Consider the following 20,082-nt stretch of genomic DNA (forward strand, 5'->3'; position numbering starts at 1 on the left):
GACTCAGCCACCAATGACCTGTTCCATGACAGGGCTGGCTCTGCCCTTCTCTGGAACTTGGTTTCTAAGTGTGGAAATGAGGGGTGAGTTCAGAGGGTCCCCCAGCCCTTTGGAGCGCCATCATCACCCAAAATCAGGGAGGTCCAAAGTCAGGATACTCGGGGCTGTCTCCTCTGCTCCCTCCGAGTACTGCACCCCACTGCTCGCCTCTGAATGGACACGAGACAGTGTGCTGATGACACCACAGGGGGCTGATGACAGCTCAAGCACGCCACTGCCGACCAAGGGCACACGGCTATACCTGGAACTGGGGACCAGGCCCTGGACCGCCTGCCCTCTGGGGACCTGGGGGCTCCGGCCTCAGACAGCCTGCCTGACACACCTGAGTGGGCACACCTGCAGGAGCAAGGAGACGGCCCGCTCCCCACATCACCCCCGATGCGCTGGGCCTCTGTCCACCCCCAAGACTGGCTGCTGTCTTGACAAAACACATGACTGCAGGAGGTGAGATGACTTTCAAATTAAGGGGCAGACTTACTGAAAAGAATATTTGAAACAAACTAGAAGTTATGATTTTCTGTCTATAAATGATAAAAAAATTTTAAGTGAAAATATCCAGTATGGCCAGGGTGCAGAAAAGGACACCTGCTGGAGTAACCTGAATGGGCACAGACCCCCGTAAGGTGCTGAATGATGGGGGGCCCACGGCTGCAAAGCTATGCAAGTCACTGACTTCACAGTCTCACCTCTACAGATGTCTGTTAAAGACAGGGCTGAGGACAGAGACAAAGACGTAAGTAAGAGCGACTCCCTGGGCACTGATCCTAAACAAATAAATGGAGGAAAAAAACCCAAATTGCCTAATAGGAGATTGGGCTAAAAAAACTGTTACATTCATTCAATGGAACACAATGCCAAAATTATAGAAATTATGTCGTTGAAAACTCTATGTGAAAAAGCAGGCTGTAGAATGTTACAATGCCTGATAATCTGTTCTTTTCAAACACATGGGTGAATGCACATGTACACACACACACGGCCTGGACGATGACAGCCACTGGGTGGTCATGTTATGGGTGGTTTGTATTTCCATAGTACATATCCTTTAAAAATCATCTCTCTCTTTTCCTTGGCAAATCTCACAAAAGCCAACTTCTTCATCAAAGTTTGTACAGTCTGTTTTTATTTTAGACAAACAAGCTTGCAAGCCAGTCCCCACACTTTACTCTCTCCTAAATCAGGGAAGACTGATAAGGCTGCTGGGTGTTATTCACTCTTTTCTTCACAAACTTTCCGATGGCCCTACACTAAAAACTTGAACCAACCCTGAATTCTAGAGCCTGGCCTCTGGGGACGCCCACTGTCGGCTCCCAGCCTGACTCCCCCCATGTGCTCTGGGAGCCAGTGCTTGGCCAGGCTCACCCCGTAAGTAGCATGCAAAAAATATCAGAGTCCACAGAGTACAGTTACCCTTTCTTGTATCAAAGAATTTCACAGCTTAAAAAGTCAGCCTCCTTTGAGGGTTTCTCTTCCATCCCTTTCATGAACTGAACATACCTAGTGCTGTTAACCCAGCAGTTAGTGGATAGTTGCTCAGTGAGTGAAGGTTACTCAAAATCTGGCTAGGTCCAGATTATAGAATAAACAGAAGACTTCAAAAGAACTTGGAAACATCAGCTATAGATTGTAACAACTTCTGACTATCCTACTTAAGTAGTATTTTCATTCTTTTGATCAGAGACTCTGTGGCGGGTTAAATAGGTCAAAAAGTACATCACTGCTTAATCATTTAAAAAACATTAGAAAGAGCAGAATGCCGTGGTATTATGAACAAAAATAAAAGCCATTTGTATGCATTAATGATACATCAAGCTAATTCAAGCTGGCTAAGGTCATTAGGACGAATCCTGGGGCAAAGCACAGCTATAATGCCACAGTGCAGAAAGTATTAAAATAATCATTTTCTATGTCATTGATAAAATTAATTCTGAGTTAAAAAAAAGGGAGTCTTAACAAGAACATCAAAATAGAGTATTTGCTAGTGGTGTTTAATGATCTCATCTGGCACTGTGAGAGTTAATTCAGGTATTTCTGTGCACGCTGGTGAGTACTAGTGCCCACTCCCTGTCTTTCCAGTAAGGGAACCGCAGTATGAAAAACTCCAGACTTAGGGTAAAAAACTGCCAGCACAGATCAAAATCTTATTTACACAACATTCCACAATACTGTGAAATGACAGGTTTACTGTCTCTTATTGTTTGTAAAACATTAATCTTCGTATCAACATTTTAAGAGGACTTCTTTCGTTATTTTTGGAAGAATCAAAATGCTTTCCTTGTAATGGTTCCTTCTACCGCATGATGAACTAGTTTAAGAACAACCACGTTTCACACCTGACTCCACGCTGTTACGATCTGCAGCTGTGGTCTGTGGCTGGTGGCCCACCGGGTAATCTAGCTAGTCCCCCCCTACCTAAGTATGTTCACTTTGAATAGGTGATTTGAAGTAAATCGATCGCTATTCTGAGATACTTCCCCTTCACAAGTCCGGTCCCCGGGAACCCTGAACAGGTCAACGGATGAGAGACAAACTCTTATAAAGGGCCACTTCAGAGACTCCTGAAGAAACCAGAAACAAGACAATTTCATACTTATGACCAACTAATATCTTCAAATAGTCCTGGAAATGTTTGGAGTAGCCCAGCTGCTGGTTCCTTAACACCTTCCCTGTTGAGTGTCTAAAAGACCTGGTTGCAGATTATACGCCAGATGCCTGGCTCATTTATAACACGTGCATTCACGGCGTCCCAACTCTAAGAATTTTTTAACTCAAGGTAATTTTTTTTCCTAAAAAATATGAATCCAAAGTTGTCTTTCTTTTGCTGTTTTTTTTAACCTCTGAAAATATGGTTTACTATCCCAAATGTTGACATTTTAGTTTTGGTATTAATCTATATTCCAATTTGTGATTTTAACCCAGTTATAGAGAAGGCTGCTTTGGTTAAGAAGTTAACTACACTTGAAAATACATAGACAAGGGGTAATGACAATGTCATGTTTTATGAAAATAATCACTGTAAACCATTTACACACTTTCCAATCCAAACAACCAGGCTATGGCAGAGAAAGCACCCCCCCGACCCCCCCTCCACATGTCCTTCCTCAGTATACAGCCCCTACCCGCCAACAGGCTTAATCGAGTCTACTTAATGCTAACCAGGTAGGCTTCTCCTGGTTAAGAGGCCAGATGTAGTTCATTTGGAGACAAATTGCAGATTTTCATTCCCATGGGGCTGGACCACGTTAGAAGCCCCTAGGCAGGCAGCCACAGCCACTGCCACTTGAGGTTAATGATGGCAGGGCAGCTGCCAACCCAGGGTCACGGCTGCCTTATAAGACTTAACCAGTAAACGGTGGAAGAATGGGATTCCCCCCTCACACACACTTTAACCACACTGCACTACTCAAGCCTTATGTAGCTAACTTTTTTCATGTCATCCTTGTTCTTAGAAACTTTTAAAATATTAAACTTTTTTTTTTTGAGAGGGCATCTCTCATATTTATTGATCATATGGTCATTAACAACAATAAAATTCTGTATAGGGGACTCAATGCACAATCATTAATCAACCTCAAGCCTAATTCTCAACAGTCTCCAATCTTCTGAAGCATAACAAACAAGTTCTTACATGGTGAACAGTACAAGGGCAGTCACATCACAGAAACTTTCGGTTTTGATCACGCATCATGAACTATAAACAATCAGGTCAATTATGATTATTCTTTTGATTTTTATACTTGATTTATATGTGAATCCCACATTTCTCCCTTATTATTATCATTGTTTTTTTTTTAATAAAATGCTGAAGTGGTAGGTAGATGCAAGATAAAGGTAGAAAACATAGTTTAGTGCTGTAAGAGGGCAAATGTAGATGATCAGGTGTGTGCCTATGGACTAAGTATTAATCCAGGCTAGACAAGGGCAGCAAGACATCCACGGATGCAGAAGATTTCTCTCAAAACAGGTGGGGTGAGGTTCTGAGCCTCACCTCTGGTGATCCCCAAATTCTCACCTGATGGCCCCCCTGCGACTGTGCCTGTCTTAGGTTGTTCCTCCCTTGAGGAATCTTACCCGTCTCTGGCTAACCAGTCACCTTCCGGGGCCATACAGGGAAATGTAAAGTTGGCAAGTGAGAGAGAAGCAATAAAATATTAAACCTTTTTAATAAAGTTTAAGTGGCTGAACCTTTTTGCTCCATCATAATAAAACTAACCACCCATCTGCCTAGAAAGTCTTGCATACACAGCTTTTCAACGAACGCATGGCAAACAGCACCCGCATGTATATGCATGGTGACAGAGATGGGCACAGATGTACTGTTAAAACTTCAGGTACAGAAAAGACACACTGGCCTGACCCCAGCTGCGTGATGTGACTTTAGGAAGCAATCATCTCAGAGAACGTGGCTCCCAGCCGTAAATCGGGCCTGATAAGATCTACCATCTTACATCAGAAGCCCATAAACCATGATGTAAATATTAGTCATTATTATAAATAACAAAAATAAGACACTTAATGACTCATTAGTTCACTTTTTTAAGGTACATTAAACGCCAAATGTACGCATATACATGGCTTGCTTTTAAATGTGAAAAAATCTTATTTTTGAAAGCACTCCTTTAGAAACAGAAATATATAAACATAAAAATAAATTGGCCCCACGCTAATCTCTTACCACAATAAAGAAGAAAAACAGCAACAGACACAAATAATAAAACAGACCACCCCAACAATGAAATTAAACTGGTTCCAGAAAAGAATGGAATGGGCCTAATTGACATGTCCTTTAACAGCACAAACAAAAGACTGCGGTGTCAGCAAAACAAAACGGTACAAGATGATGCAGCACTAAGGAGAAAAGCCCCAGAAGATTGCCTGCACTTAATGATGCTCTAACACATGCAATTACGTTGTACAAACTGGGCTCATTAGCACAGATACTCTGGTTCTGGACACTTCTCTAATTAGGACCAAGCAGCTGCAGACGTTTGATGGAAAATGGGTGTTTTTTTGTATATCAGGATTTCGATCTTTGGGAGAAAAGGGCGGGGAGCAAACTGAAGGTTCCCTGAATTACCAAAAATCCTAGGGCAAGTTACGCAACCCCTCCTGGCTCAGCCCTTCCTACGGGCATCCATGCCCTGGCAGCGGTGAAACCCCAGGGGAACGGCTTCCGTGGAAGTGCTTTCCCTCACGTTAACTGCAGCACAAGCAGAAAGGGCTAGTGTGCAGGTTCTGAAAGACTGCTGTGGATCCTCCCTGAATGGGACGACAGACAGCTGAACACCCAGCCACCAGGACAGCACGGAAGCCTGCACTCCCAGGAGGGCTGCCACGTGCTATGGCTGTGGTTTCACGAGCACCTGGTACACAGAACCTCTGACGCTGTCGCCTGGCCTCTCCACCCACATGCACCCAAAGCTGGACTGTTTGATGTGAACAGTGCAGAAGACAGATCTATCCTGGAACAAAGGTCTCCCATATGAGATCACTGAACTATCCCGTGATCCTTGACAAGCCGCGCAGTACAAAAACCAGCAGTCTCGGGGGAGAGTTATGCAGACAGACGGCAATTTGTAATTTATTTAGATCTTGGTTCATATGGACCTTGACCCGGTCTAACAATTATTGTCAGAGCAAAATTTTGCTCGTAGGTGTTCCTCCCATTGTATGAATACAAGCTTAAGAAGGTAAAAAGTTAAAGCTTTAATGAGGAGTATGCCTTAATATGTATAATAATAAGGTGCTTTGAATCGGGATTTAACTAGTCACATCAATTTTAGAATATATGCGCAAGAATGTTAAATTATGTATACAAAACAGCTGACGTTGGATACACATCAGAATCCACATATAAAACAATGCTGTTCACAAACCAGATCAACCTACATCAGCTCATGCTGAGAGCCAGCAGGAAACCGAGGGAAGGGGGGAAGGAGAGGGCATAAAGTAACTGAGATAAGGAAAGTTAAAACCATGTTTTTGTACCACCAGCTGGTTCTACTCCCCATTTTGTATAAAAGGGAAACTACTTTAAAGTTATCAGAGATCTTTAAAAATATCACATCCAAGTCAGTTACTCTAATGTACAGATTATAAAATACACCCCCCAAAACTTATGGGGTGTATTTTCAAAGTCTAACTAACTGCAGAGAAATGACGTCTGCAGAGAATCAACTTTTCTGTAATCGGGTATTTTCATAGATTCAGGGCTTAAGAGGACAAATAACCAGGGAATTTAAAAATATTTAATGTCCAACAGAGATCACCATTGTGATGTTGCAAGGACAGAAGCCTGCAGTAACCGCCCAGACACAGCAAGCGACAAACACAACCGCCGAGAATCAGGTGGACTGAGAGACGCAAGAGGCGGGACCTGCGAGGCCCAAGACTGTGCCCAGCCTGTGGGGGCCGCCCAATGCCTTGCTGGGCTCTTCAGAGGGGAAACCCGATGCCAAGTCAGAGTCAGCTGCCCAGATCAGGTGGGAAGCGTGAGTATATTCATTCTTATTTACAGGAACTCCCCTGCCCTGTAGCACACACACAAAAGAACACAGTGAACAACACCAAGGCTGGACGCAGACTGCTGGGAATGAACGGGCCTGAGAAAGCAGCCCAGTCCGTCACACTTAGGCAAGGGGCACGCCGGCACTTCTGGGTGCCGGGCTTTCACTTCACTGAGGCAGGAACCTGTGCCTCCCTTTCTTCCAGCCCCACCCAGAAGCAGTGTGTGGAAGGCTGGTCCTCCAACGAGGGAATGAGGGAATGAATCAATGAATCAATCAATCTCCTTCCCCAGTGTCCTGCAACCCCTGTGCTAACAAAGACCCTCCCTCCTGAGGTACTTTGCAGCAGTCTCTGGATAACGACACAAGCGAGAGAAAAGGAAACACATAATTTCCCCCACTGATTTCACAATTTATCTTCTGCTTTGGGATAATAAGAAGTCAGAAGTTAAAGAGGCAAAGACTAAGCCCTTGGTCTCTTAAAACCTAAACCTGGGTCACCAGCCAACTAAGGACTTGACCTGCAGAGGCAGGTGGTATAACATGCAGGCCTGTTTTCCAGATAAGCTAAGGATTACATAGAAATTATATGCTTGTTCCTTATTTTTTTACAATGCAGAGATACAAAAAAATACATAAATAAAAGTAAGCGCTAAGGCATAAAGGAAGCCAGCAAGTCAAAGGAGAAATCCAGATAACCCAGGTCCATGAATGGGCAGTGAGCCCACATACTGGATGTATCCTCTGCCCAGCGTCCCCCCAGGAGAGTGGACAAGGCTCTTGGTTCCAGAAGGTCTAATTCAGGCTGAGCACCTTTGGTCAAGTTACATAAGTTACATAACTTTTCTGAGCTTTGGTTTAACTTCATCTAAACAAGTTTTTTTCCCCATAAGGATTAGAATAGATTGTTACCATTAATGTTTCTAAGAACTTAGTCCTCACTTGGTTAACAACTACTTTTACCACTAACAGTTAAATGCTTTATGATTTAACAAAAGTATGTATCATATAGTTACCCTATGAAATGTGCAGGGTAATCCCAATTGTATTTTTAAAACTTATCTTCATACAAACAAAAATATTTCAAGGACAAAATCCTAACAGTAGCAGAAATTGCAGTATCATGGCTATTTCTTCCTTTTCAAACTCTTTAGAGTCTAAATATTTAATGGGAATGTATTATTTCTAAAATAATAGAATGTATTGAAAATCTAAGCTTGTAAAAATTCACACTACGAGTATGTACTTCACCATATTACATTCAAACACACAAGCACATCACCTCCAATCACAGCCCTGCCTGAAGAGGCACCACGTGGGCTATTACAGCAATGGGAACGTGTTAATATTTTTAAATAATGACACTTGGAACAATCCTTCCTGTTGTTTCTGGCTTAGTGCTCCAACTACTGAGGGCAGAGAAGTGTCAGCACACGGGCCACTGCCCGCCCAAGGGCTCACATTCTGGATGCTGGGCGGGGACATGCCATGACGTTGGCATCCCCTCATGTTAATCAATCCTTAAGATGATTATTCATGGGTTCATTTGTACAGGAAGTTCATGCTGGCGATAAATGTACACATGAAGCAATCATCGTGGAGAATAAACTCATCCACATAACTCAACTCCAATCACCCACACTGGGACCTGCAAACTTTCTGTAAAACGGCAGAGTCAGGCTGTGACTGCCACAGCTCTGCTGCAAAGACTCTGTGGTCATGGTGAAGAGGAGCCCAGCCTGCACCCTCTGCAGCTGGCGTGAACAGCACAGCTAGGTTCCCAAAAACCGTCTATTTACAAACACAGGCACATCTGGCCCGTGGGCCCCTCATCTGGAGTCCTTTAACTTCCATGGAAGTCTCAGCTATTCAAGGGCAAACACTGCCCTGCCCTGTTAGAAGCCACCTCCGGGAGAGCTCCAAGGGGCTTCCTGGCTAATGCCTCCTGTTCTTGGTAATGCCCAGCTGCTGCCAGCGCTGGCCCTGCGCGAGCCTGCCGCAGCTTGTAAGTGGGGTGGCCTCAGGAGGCCAGGTAAACGTGAGGAGAGCAGAGACGGGGGCACTGAGCCCAGGGGCTGGGCACTGCTTCTCAGGGGACTCCTGAGCATCCTCAAAGGGGCACTGGAAAAGGCAGTGGCACACATGCCCCACAAAGGACCAGACAGGACAGATGTGCTGAATACCAGCAGGCTGGCAATCATCTGTGAGGCAGAGGAGAGAGATGGCAGGCTCAGGAAGGGACCTGGCTGCTGAGAAAAAGGGAAGAAAGGGCCAGGCTTGAAGAGTACGGAAGCGGTGGAAGTGTGAACGACTGCGTTTCCATCTGGAAACTAACCCGGACACGTAAAAGCAAGGCACACAGCGCTCGGGTGGCACCACGTGCAGCCCTATCACCGGCACCCCTGCAGACTGATGTGGGCTCGTCAGGGCCCGGACGGCTGCGAAGCAGCCCGGCCAGTCTCCGCAGAGGGCACGCCGGCACCCTGTTCTGCCGCCAACAGCTCCGCGGCACCAGATCTGGCAGTGCGAGGGTGGGCTCAGCACCACGGACCTAAGTCAGAAGGGCTGGAGACGAGCCTTTACTTCCCACGACTCCCATCAGAAACCGGACCTCGGCCAGGAGCGTTCTCCTCCCAGGTCCTCAAGGCTGAAAGGGCCGCTTGTCCCTGGACGTTCCTGACCCCTGCAGAGCAGAGGCCACCCTTCCCGCCCACCAGCTCCATACACCTTCACCCTCTCCGCCTACAGCCCGCCATTGGGCATTTTAGCCGTGTATGTGAATGTGGACCCTCACGCCCCTCCAGGACACTTCCCTGCTGGGTGTGCGGCTGCCCCCGGGGGCAGGTGACCGATGATGAACGCAGTAAGACTGGTCACTGAGTTCTGGAGTGAGCTCTCAGCCAGGAGTCCTAATGTGTGATGATGGTGATGATTATTATTACTCTTTTTCATTCTAACCTTTCTCTCTCTTAGTTTATCCTCCTCAAAGCCTAACAGGAAATAGTCAAACCTAATTTTAAAGATGGGCTTGCATTAAGAATGAGCAACTGCAGGGAAGAAAGAAGGTGCAGGTGTAAGTTTGAACATTATGTGCATAGAGTTTGAGAAATTTCTTATTTGTGCATGAAAAGGTCTTACACTGTGACACACCAAACTCGCTGTAGGATTGCTTGGGTAGTTTTGCTGTGTCTTCTGAACATACCCTTTTAAAGAGCACAGACTTGAGAATCTGGAACACAGCGCTCAGTCACACTAATGTCCACACGTCGTGCGACAAGCTTCTTCCATTGTGGCAGTCAGTGACCTGCTGCGTGGGGGAGAGATGCTGTGTGCGCAGCAGGAGTACTCACCGTCCTGGAAGACCCTCTCCACATTCAGCCCGTATGTGGCACACGTCTCGTAGTATGTGCACCTCTTGAGGTCACTGGAGAGCTTCCTTGCTCGGGCGTCATCGATGACCCGCGGGTTAGTGGAGCTTATGGCATCTGGAACAGACGACAGCAGGACAACACGGTGACCATGAGCAGCTCGGATGACGTCCCGCGACTGAGTCCCCAAGGAGCTTAAAACCTACACCTTACATGTACTGATGTGATTCTGTGGGAATTTTTTTTAAGCCTTGATTTTTTTAACACCATAGTTTACCCCCAACATAGTCATCTCAAACACTAGCAGAGTCAGCATTAGTAGAAATGTGTGTCAGAGGGTCCTGTTTCCGAAACCGAAATGAAAGAATGCCCAGGAGAACCAGGAGAAAGCAGTAGGAGTCAAATGTGGCTCCAGAGACGGACGCTTTCAGAGGAGAAGCCCCGCCCACCCACCCACATTCACTATGTGCAAGTGAACCTCGAAGCACCAGGCACCCCACCAAACCCATTTCTGAATTAGTCTCATTCCTCCAGCAGCCATTCACCCACTCAATTCTTGCCACAAGCCCCCTGAGGTGTCTGCTCCTGTCCTGGGTACGGGGATGCCCCAGCGACCACCACAAAAACCGTGCTCTCGAGGAGCGGTGTTAGGCCGGCTGGGGAGGGCGGCAGGAGACAGGCAGGACCGGAATGGAGAACGGCTGTGCAGGCAGGATGGCGACAAGAGCCAGGCTAGAAAGGGGCTGGGAGGTCGGTCCGGTGCACAGGTGTGACCTCAGCGCAGCCTCACCTGTGGCAGGGATGGGAGGGCACCTGGTGTGTCTGCGGCAGACCAGGTGGTGGGTGGGTCCCTGGAGGCCGTAAGCACTAGTGCACAAGCCAGCCGGGGCACAGCCTGGGAGGAGGAAGGGGTCTCCTCCCCACCTCCTGCAGGATCTGTGCACAGGTGGGGACATCTGAGACACAGAACACAGACGTCGGGCACCAACCACTCATTTCCAAAAAGGAAGTTCTGCCCTCTTCAGCCCTGTGTCCCAGACGCCCCCAGCGTGCTCACCCCGTCCCTGCTGAGTTACTGAGCACCAGCCAGGGGCCTGGCACACCTGGGCCGGGATGGTAACGGGCACCGAGCAGCATGTGAGACACCAGGCACTTTTCTGGGGCTTTTCCCAAAGTGGAATTTCCTGAGGCTCTAATGCTCCAGAAAACGCTCAGTGAGCGCTCTAAAGAAAACCCACCAACAGGAGTTTCTCAACTAGTTAAAGGAACAGAAGCATTAGTACAAGTCGTAAGACAGCAACAGCCTTTTATATTGTTTTTGCACAGAAAGTGCATCTGGCATTTAATGTTTTGAAATATAAAAAAGGAAGTGGCTTTTTGAGGAAATGGTTTATTCACTTTTTACGTCTTTCTCTTCTTTCCTATTTTATTTCTAAGCCCTAACGTCTGACCTGACAGTCTTCATTTCTGTAAGGGAAACTAACTCCGATTTAGATGCCTTAATAGATATTCAGGACGTTTCCTGGCAAGGCCTGTGACAGGGATTTCTCCAAAGAACGTCTTGCCCTGTCTGTCTTGTAGACTGATACATCTGACTTGAATTTCACAATACTTAAGGAAAAGAAATATGTTTTAAAGGTATAAACATATTTTAAGAAAACAGAAAAAAGCTAGAAATCCATAAATTTTCAATGCCTAATATAATTTGGAAAAATACAGACCACAGTATCAGTCCAGCTGACAGTCTATCCCGACCTGGGTCCCCAGCACCTGCACAGCCCCCCTTGCTCAGCGGGATGCCCACCTCATGTGTATCCCATCTCGTCCTCCAGGAGGCACTGTCCCTTCACAGAAAGGACCCGGTCAACCCGCAGTCTATACTCCAGTCTGGGCAGACAACCATTTTTCATTCCACCTGCAACTCCACATCTTTTTATAGCTCATGCCTCTCCCTCAAATCAATTTCACCTGCAAGCCTTTAAAACAGAACCTGTTTAACAAACGTCACGTTAAGCACTGCATTCAGGAATGCCTCGTTACCATCCCATCGCCTTCTACCAGAGGCCACTCCACCCCGGTGGAGACAGCTCAGATTCCCTTACCCAAACCTGACCTGCCTTGTATCTCTGGTAAAAGATGACCAACAGCAGGCTTCCCAGAAAAGTCTGCCAGCAGTTAACAAATATGAAAGAGTAGAACCTTCCAGAAGCCTATACCCATTCCACCTTCTCACCTTTGGGGCTTCTAGGCACTCTGGGAATTAGAAGTCTGGTTGAGGACCAGGAGGATTCCTCGGGTGCAGAATGTTCCTGGCTGATAATGCTCTCCTGTTCTTTTGGGACATGGCTAAGCTGAGGTCTGGACACTGTCTCACAGATGACTGGGAGGAGGCGGCAAATGTGTCCTCCTCCACCTGTGCTCCCTGTTCACACTCACCTGCAGCCTTTCAGACATGCAGCCCTCAATCACAGACGCTCATCACATGAGAGAACAGACAGGGTAGGTTCCTCCACTCGGGACCACAGGACGGCTTCTGCAGAGCCTCTGTGGCAGCGGCCATCCCGGCGGGAGGCGTGGCCCGGCCCCCTTCAGCAGGGATGGAACACAGCTGCTGGGAACACAGTTCCACCCCAGCCAGGACTTGAGCAAAGCTGGCCATATATTAGAATATAGCAAAGATAACTTATCTGATGCTTATGTGCCAACTGAGGCTCCAAGTGCCTTACAGGAATTCCTCCATTTCACCCCTACCAGAGCCCTGAGAGGCAGCGCTCAAGGTCCCGCAGCCAGGAGGCAGTGACGCCCCGGCCCCGGGCCTCCACTCCTTTACTCTCAGAACACTGGTGTGTAAGACAGACTGCCAACGGGTCAATGACCTCTGGCTTAGAATGAAAACGTACCTGGTCCTTATCACGGGGGATCCACAGCAAAAACACATTCTAAGTCTTAAATACAAAGCCTGAAACTTGGGCAGCCTGTACGGAGATGCCTACACGCAGTCTGACTTTGCTCATGGACACCCTCGGCTGGACCAGGGGGAACAGGCGCTTTCTGGAAAGGCATCACTTCAAGGCAGCTTTACCTAAGACCTGCTTTAGGTAAGCTACCCCTATAAAACACTACTTGTTAGGAAATTTCAGTAAGCCAACTTAAATATACTAATTTCAGGACTAGAGCGAGATCCAAAGACTTTCACTGGCGCGCCCGTTCCCCGGTGACCACTAGGGGGCGCGCTGGGCACACAGACCCTGTCCGCGTGCTATTAGGCTCCATCTCCACCTGCTCTGAAGGCGGGGGGTGTGCCCCACATGAAAACCTAACTCCCAGCATTTTCTATCCAGCATACTGAGAAAAGGCTTCCAGTTTATCCCATGTACTTTATTTCTCCCAACACAAACCCACCCCACGCTTGGGCTTAGCCAAGCAGATTCCCAAGGCAGCTTGCTACTGGGCTGGGCTGGCTCCCAGTTACACCAGACCTGGTACCACGCACACAGCTACTGTGACTCTGTCCAACAGCTAGTTTCTTAGGGAGGGAAGTCTGACATCAGGGCATGGAAAGGCACACCAAATGTGCCAATTCTGAAGGAATTAACAAAACACAGTGTATGAACAGAAAAATGAAGGCAGAGTCCAATTTTTCTTGACATGATTATTTTTAAGCTACTAATAGTTCTGACCAAGCGGTTTTAAAGTTAACCTTGATCTAATTTTTCAGAACACTCTATGTGACCTCTCAGTTAAGACCCACATGGTAGACAGATGCCAGTACCTTAGGGAATCTGTGATCAAGAGCAAGGACACTTTAAGTGATGTCAGTTTACTAAGAGACCATGTTTTAAGTGATGTGGAAGAAAACAAGAAATGTGCTCCTGTGGCTATGATTTTATATTCCCTGAGGGACCTGCTAAATTAAAAATAAGACACAGATCGTAGGACATTTAACAAACAGAACAGAGGAAAACAAAGATCAGATATATGTCAGGTATCAGTATTATTTTAAAGGCACACTTAAAATAATCTTTGAGATTACTTATAAATTGTTTTATATAACAGAGAGTTAAGATATCCTAGTACATAATAGAACACAAAATAGATTTACTTTTTTCTAAAGCACAAAGGGTGTGTATGTGTTTTGTTTTTGGGGTGCTAAGTGATTTCTCCATAGAATCCAATCAGGAAATGTGACAAATCAGTGACATGGATTCTCGTTGCAAAATGCGAGCCTTCTGTGAAATTACATCTTCTTTGAAAAATTTTCAAATTCTGACACACTGAAAATATAGACCCTGAATCCACTTACTGCTCAGCTGTAGGAAGCCTCGAACCGCCACCTGTGCGCACAGATCACTCACCCTGGGTTCCCACCAGAACCAGAGGGATCTCGCTCGTGTTCCGGTAGTTGGCCATCCGACTGTAGTAGTGGTAAACGGTCTGGAAACTTATCTCATCCTCTAAGCTGAAGACAAACACAACGGCGTCCACCCACATGGCGAACTAGGGAGAAAATAAGGGGGGAGGACAGAGGAATTGGGTGTGAAGGCTCTAGGGAGAAAGGTCTGGAACGACGTGTCTTCCTGAGGGCGGGGCGCGCGGCAGGCAGACCACCTCAGCCAGGCCTCATCGGATGCCTGACTCCGGCTGTCACAAGCTGGGGTGGTTTCGCCAACAGCCTTCTCATCATATAATAACGTGGCTGAAGTGGGACCCTCCTTCCCTGCCCACCCAGGCCACTCCAGTCTCCGGAGAACGCAACCTATACATTCTTCCCCACACGAACGTCTGCCCTCTGGCCCAGCTCAACCAGCTTCAGTCCTACAAACAGAAGGCAAACCCACCTCACACCAGAGCCTCTCAAAAATCTGAGGACAGGCTCAAAAATGACCCTGAAGCTTTCTGTTTCCCACTCAACTCCCCTCCAGGGTCCCCTGCAGAAGCCCTGCTGTACCCCTCTGAGATGGGGGCTGCCCTTTGGGGCTCACAGGCTGCTCCGAAGTCCTGCTCCAACGCTGACGGCCTAGTCGTCTGTCACCAGACGTATCTGTAAATATCAGCTGCTGCTGAACTCTTATCGCATGTTCAGAATATTAGTATTAACTGTTAGAAAAATTAACAAAACTAAAGTTCACAAAAATTGGGGGGAGAAATTAAAACCCTACAACAACCTGATTCTTGCCATTTTATTCTTGTTTACCTGCATCCAGATGAGCCTACATCAAATCCTCTTTTGGACAAATAACCATATTGTCAGGCATGCATCATCTCCTTTAATACTCAAAACCATCTTGTAAGGCTGAGATTAATGAACAGAGGGTCCCTGAAGCTTTCAGTAGCTTCTCAGAGTCACACACAGTTGCAACCCCAGAATGGAAAGCAGGTCAGGCTGGCACCAAAGACCCTCGTCCATCCCCCCTTTCCAAGTGAAAATGAAAAAAATAAAAAATCCTGTTTGCTTTCTAAAAATGAGCCACAGTTCTTAGGTAAGTTTTTATGGCCAATGTATCAGCTCTAATGCATTTGGGGAAATTTTTTTGTAGGTTCAGCTCTGACTTCAACACGTAACTGAAAAGTCTATTCAGTTACATGCAAAAATTTTATGGGATGAAATTTATTAAAATGAGCCTTAAGTTCAAATAACAAATATAAAATTAAACAAGAATGAGAACTGAGAATGAATCCTGGGACAGGCCTGAGAAAACCTGATGCCCCTCCAGAGAGACCCAGGACCCAGGCTGGCAGAGGGCATCTCCTTTTCCCTTTGTCTACCTTGAGGTTAAGTCTTTCTCTTCCAAGAGTCAGGGAGGAGTCAGCTTCCCCACACACACCAGCACCGAAGAGCACCTGTCGTCCCCCAAAGCCACACTCCATCTCCCGAGACCAAAGCTGACAGCCGTCTGCACGTCCTCCATGCAGGGGAAATGCCAACCCCATCCCAGTCTCTCAAGGGTGCATTCTCACTGCCCCAGAACCTAGCAGGTGGTGAGCCCTCAATAAACACTTTCCTACCCACCCCAAGGGCTCCCCTGACCAACTGCCCAAAAAGCCGGTTAATTGGCAGTTCTTAGACTACCGCAGGATGACACTCATAGCCCCAAAATGTCTTAAAATTCCATTCATGAAGGCATTATTTTTGGGTAGACTGCATGAAATAATCTGAAATAATGAAAACCTAAGATCATATTTACACATGCCTAGGAATGGGAACTTGAAAATGTTTTTTTCCTTGAATATTCAAATACACTGTGCCTAATGTTATACGAAATCCTGTCCATCATTTTGAAATGCTCCATCTTGATATTCAGTAATGTAGATTTTTAACTAGGGTAAGCTTCTAGGCCTATAAATAACTCCTCTGAAGGAAGCATGCTGGAATAAAGGGCTGATCCCTGGGAAAACCAAGTGAACACTTTCTCATGGTCAAAGGCCAAGATGGATTCTCCGGGGGTCCTGGTCCTACCCCGATCCCGAGCACTGGTGCCATTAGCAGGCAGACCAGCTGGGTCTGTGTCCATCACCACATCCAACCGTGGGCAAGACCTCACTCCTGTCCGTGAAGACGGGACTCCTCAGGACACCGTCTCACCAGTCGTCTGAAGGACTAAGTGAGGCGACCCAGGCATTTTTTACTAGATTCAGCTCACAACGTGTGTTTGGCTAGAAAATTAGTATGTAAGTGAAATAATAAACTGGAGACTAAGTAAACAAAAAAAGAGAGTCTACACTCATGCTTTTTTATTTCCAGAATGCCCAGCTTTAAAGGGAGTTTCAAAGAAATCCGTCGTGCCGTACACCAGCTTTCAGGGGAGACCTGCTCAGCCCAGAGGCCCAGCAAGGCGCACGGCAGCACCCCAGGAATGATCCTCCCGCTCTAGAGGTCAGACCCCTGACGGGGTGGGGAGGGTGGACAGCGGGGTATAACTACAGAAATTTCCAGATGTCAAACCAACTGAGTTGGCAAACGAGTGGCGATTCTGCTTTTCCTTCCTCCTCGAAAACACAAAATGAAAAGAAAACCATCCACACAGACCTAACTTCCCTCTAGGATTTTATCTGAAGGAAACGGAATGTGGGACACATCGTCATGGGGCCTCTGCGCCACCCTTTCTCGAGGGCCCTCGCTGATTCCTGGAACCCCCTGCTGGACCAGAACTGAGGGACACAGGTGGGGCCGGGCCTCCGGTTCGCGCGCGGTACTCACCTGCGCCTCGGGGGGGCCCCCTTCATCTCTGATCAGCAGCAGGTAGCTTTGCCCGTCAACAACAATCTCTTTCTTGAATCTGCCACCTGCCACACATAAAGAGCCTTGTTACGCAGGAAAGACAGAGAGTGAGGAGGGCAAACAGACGTGGGCTTCGCTTGCGGAAAAATACACCCTAGGCTGTGGCCCTGGACGCAGCTCTGCGCATTTAGGACCAGTGACCACTGGATTTTAAAAGAGCCACTGAACTCGGATTTAAATACTTGTCTTAAAGAACCCACGTTCATTTCTAGTTAGAATACACAGCCTCCCCTGCGACGCCAGATCAGCCATGGCTGAGGAGGGTAGAATTTTAATGCAGGCTTTGTGCGTCAATCCAGGAAGGCTCTCTCACTGGGAACGCTTCCATACCGAGTTCAGAAGCAGAGAACGCTGAGGCTGTCATTCTCTCGTTGGGTTCACAAAGCTGAAATGAATTTTTCACGCTTAACAGGTGCCTAATCTGTAACGTGTTCATAAATTCCAGGGCTGAGAACCTGTATTCTCCTCAAGAGAAACCCAGTTTTTGAAAGGAAAACACAGAACATCACGGGAATGGCGTTTCTGTATTCACAGGTCACGAGAAGGGGGATGCTGACTACTACACACAGGTTAGACAGAAACTACGATGGCATCTCCGCACAGGTGGAGACAGAGCGGTGAGCTGGTGACCAAGAGGCGTTAGAGGTCATGTCGGGTTAGCGAGAAGCCAGCAGGGACCCTGCCGGGACGCTGTGGGGCGAGGGGCACAGAGGGCGGGGTCGGCCATGGGACGGCAGCAAGGGCTGCCGCTGGTGCTCCTGGCCCCTCACCCGCCCAGGTGGCGAGGCCATGCAACTGCCACGCGCACCTCCCCGCGGTGTCCTGACCAGCCCGCCAGGCTTCTCCTGGACAGCAGGAAGTATGTCCACTTCTGGGTGCCTCTGCTACCTCCAAAGACAATCTGGGTGCCGAGTCCACTCTAGTGAACCCCACTGGGCCTCTCTTTGAGGGGAACACATTAGTACCTGCTCATTCTCCGCTCCTTGGCAGACACCTTCTAGAAACATCATCTAAATCCCAAATGACTGGGCTTTGGAGAGCCACATCTGTGGGCAGGCTTCCCCACCAGCCCAGAGAAGCCACATCTGCCCTTAGCCACAGTGGCCCTCCCTGACGGTGGGGACCCTCCATCCAGAGTCCTGTGTCTGGGCCATCTTGGCCCCTGAGAAGCAGAAGAAAGAGTCTCCGCCCCCGCCCCCCACCTCTAGAAGCGCTCGGGGTCTCCCAGTGGGCTGCAGGCGGGGCGCCGAACGCAGCTTTCTAAGTGAGCGTGCATACACCGCCGGCCCCGCTCTCGCACCTTCCTGGGTACTGCTGGGGCGGGAAAACGCACTTGCTTTTTGTGGTTTTCGGTTTGCTCAACATTAAAACCAAAGAAAACTTGCCAACAGTAAAATGAAACAAATCTCATTCTGGCCCCTGCCCTGGCCACCACTGAAAGGAGAGGGCAGTGTCTGCAGAGAACACCAGATGGAGCCCCATCCCACGGGAGACGGAACAGAGACCGACTGCGTCCCGGATCGAGGCGAACTGCGGCTCCAGCCTGCACATCCTCGTAGGAGGATGTGCATGTCTCAGATTCCCCACAGGCAGAAGGGGACAGCACACCGCGCAGGGGTGCCGTCATGATGATTAAACAAGCTAGGAGGACACGCGGGGCACAGAACAGAAGCACCCCCACCTGCGTGGCAGATGCTGGACTGGCTCTGTGTGGATCCTGGGGCTGCCACACAGCAGCAGTGACTTCGCCTTCTCTGTTCACCTCTCTGCCTCAGTGACCCTGTCTGTAAAATGGGACAACCATGCCCTGGGGGACAGTCCCAGCCCCAGGGAGCAATGCAGTCAGCGTTATTCAAAATTCCTGCCAAGGTTATCACTCGCTTTCATAGATGGTACATTTCACATTGAATATACCTACTTGCAATAGAAAAATTTACAGAAATTGTTAATAGTAATCAGTTGTTGTTTTTTTAACTTTTTAGAAAAGAGATGTTGCAAACCTATTTCTTGGTAAGATGAGCAAGATTAACTTCTATAAAAGTGACTTCTGAAAGGGACCCTAGTCATCCTTATTTGGGGAAAAGCCTTTCCTTCACACTTAGAGGAACAAGAGGAGGGCGACAGGAATTTGTATAGAAGTTTGACACATATTTCCCACAATTCCCAGTGTCTCAATCCAGACGTTTTCCCATTTTCATGGGCCCCTGAGTGACAGCCCAAGAAACAACACTTCCGAGCATGTGTGTTGACCGTTAGGCCTAATACAGATTCTCAAAGCGCTCAAGTCACGGGAAAATATTTGTGCACAGAGTTAAGCAGTTTCAAGGTGGTAAGTCCACAATTCCTCCAGGCAACACTTTGCAAATAATGAGGGAAGCAGAGTTTCTTGGTGGGCACAGGGCGGAGCTTCGGGGGCCCTACATGATGGCTTGGGGTCCTGGGTGAGCCAGCGGGTATTTTGAGAACCCCAGCAATCATTGAACACCCCCCAAGTCCCAGTGGTACACAAATTGTCAAGTTACAAATTATCATAACCTACAAGAGCAACAATAATTTCATGCAAGTCCCCCATCACCTCCTGTTATGGGTAGAACTGCAGCCCCCCCAAATTCGTATGCTGAAGTCCTAACACCCAGTAGCTCAGAACGGGCTTACTTGCTAGTAAATTAGAGCAGATGTACTGAGTTAAGCTGACCACATACCAGAGTATGATGGGCCCCTAATCCAATAGCTGGTATCCTTACAAAAGGAAAATTTTTGTTGAAGATGAAGGCAGAGCTTTATAAGCCCAGGGACACCAAAGATCACCAGCATGCCCGCAGTGGCAGGGGAAGCCTGGAGCGGACACTCCCTCACAGCTTCAGAAGGA

General features: G+C 47.7%; 1 protein-coding gene across 16 annotated transcripts in view; it reads right to left on the reverse strand.

The window, feature by feature from the left end:
- The window catches only part of AGAP1 (ArfGAP with GTPase domain, ankyrin repeat and PH domain 1), a 513,333-nt gene that overhangs the window by 290,369 nt on the left and 202,882 nt on the right, over window positions 1-20,082 (reverse strand). For all 16 annotated transcript variants that reach the window (XM_073217944.1, XM_073217945.1, XM_073217948.1 and 13 more), the window contains 3 exons: window positions 17,133-17,218; window positions 14,290-14,431; window positions 9,917-10,051 (listed from right to left, as the gene is read on the reverse strand). In XM_073217944.1, coding sequence (XP_073074045.1) covers window positions 9,917-10,051; window positions 14,290-14,431; window positions 17,133-17,218 — 363 coding nt within the window. The remainder of the gene's footprint in view (window positions 1-9,916; window positions 10,052-14,289; window positions 14,432-17,132; window positions 17,219-20,082) is intronic.

Source organism: Manis javanica, chromosome 12 (assembly GCF_040802235.1).
Source record: "Manis javanica isolate MJ-LG chromosome 12, MJ_LKY, whole genome shotgun sequence".
Taxonomy (NCBI): domain Eukaryota; kingdom Metazoa; phylum Chordata; class Mammalia; order Pholidota; family Manidae; genus Manis; species Manis javanica.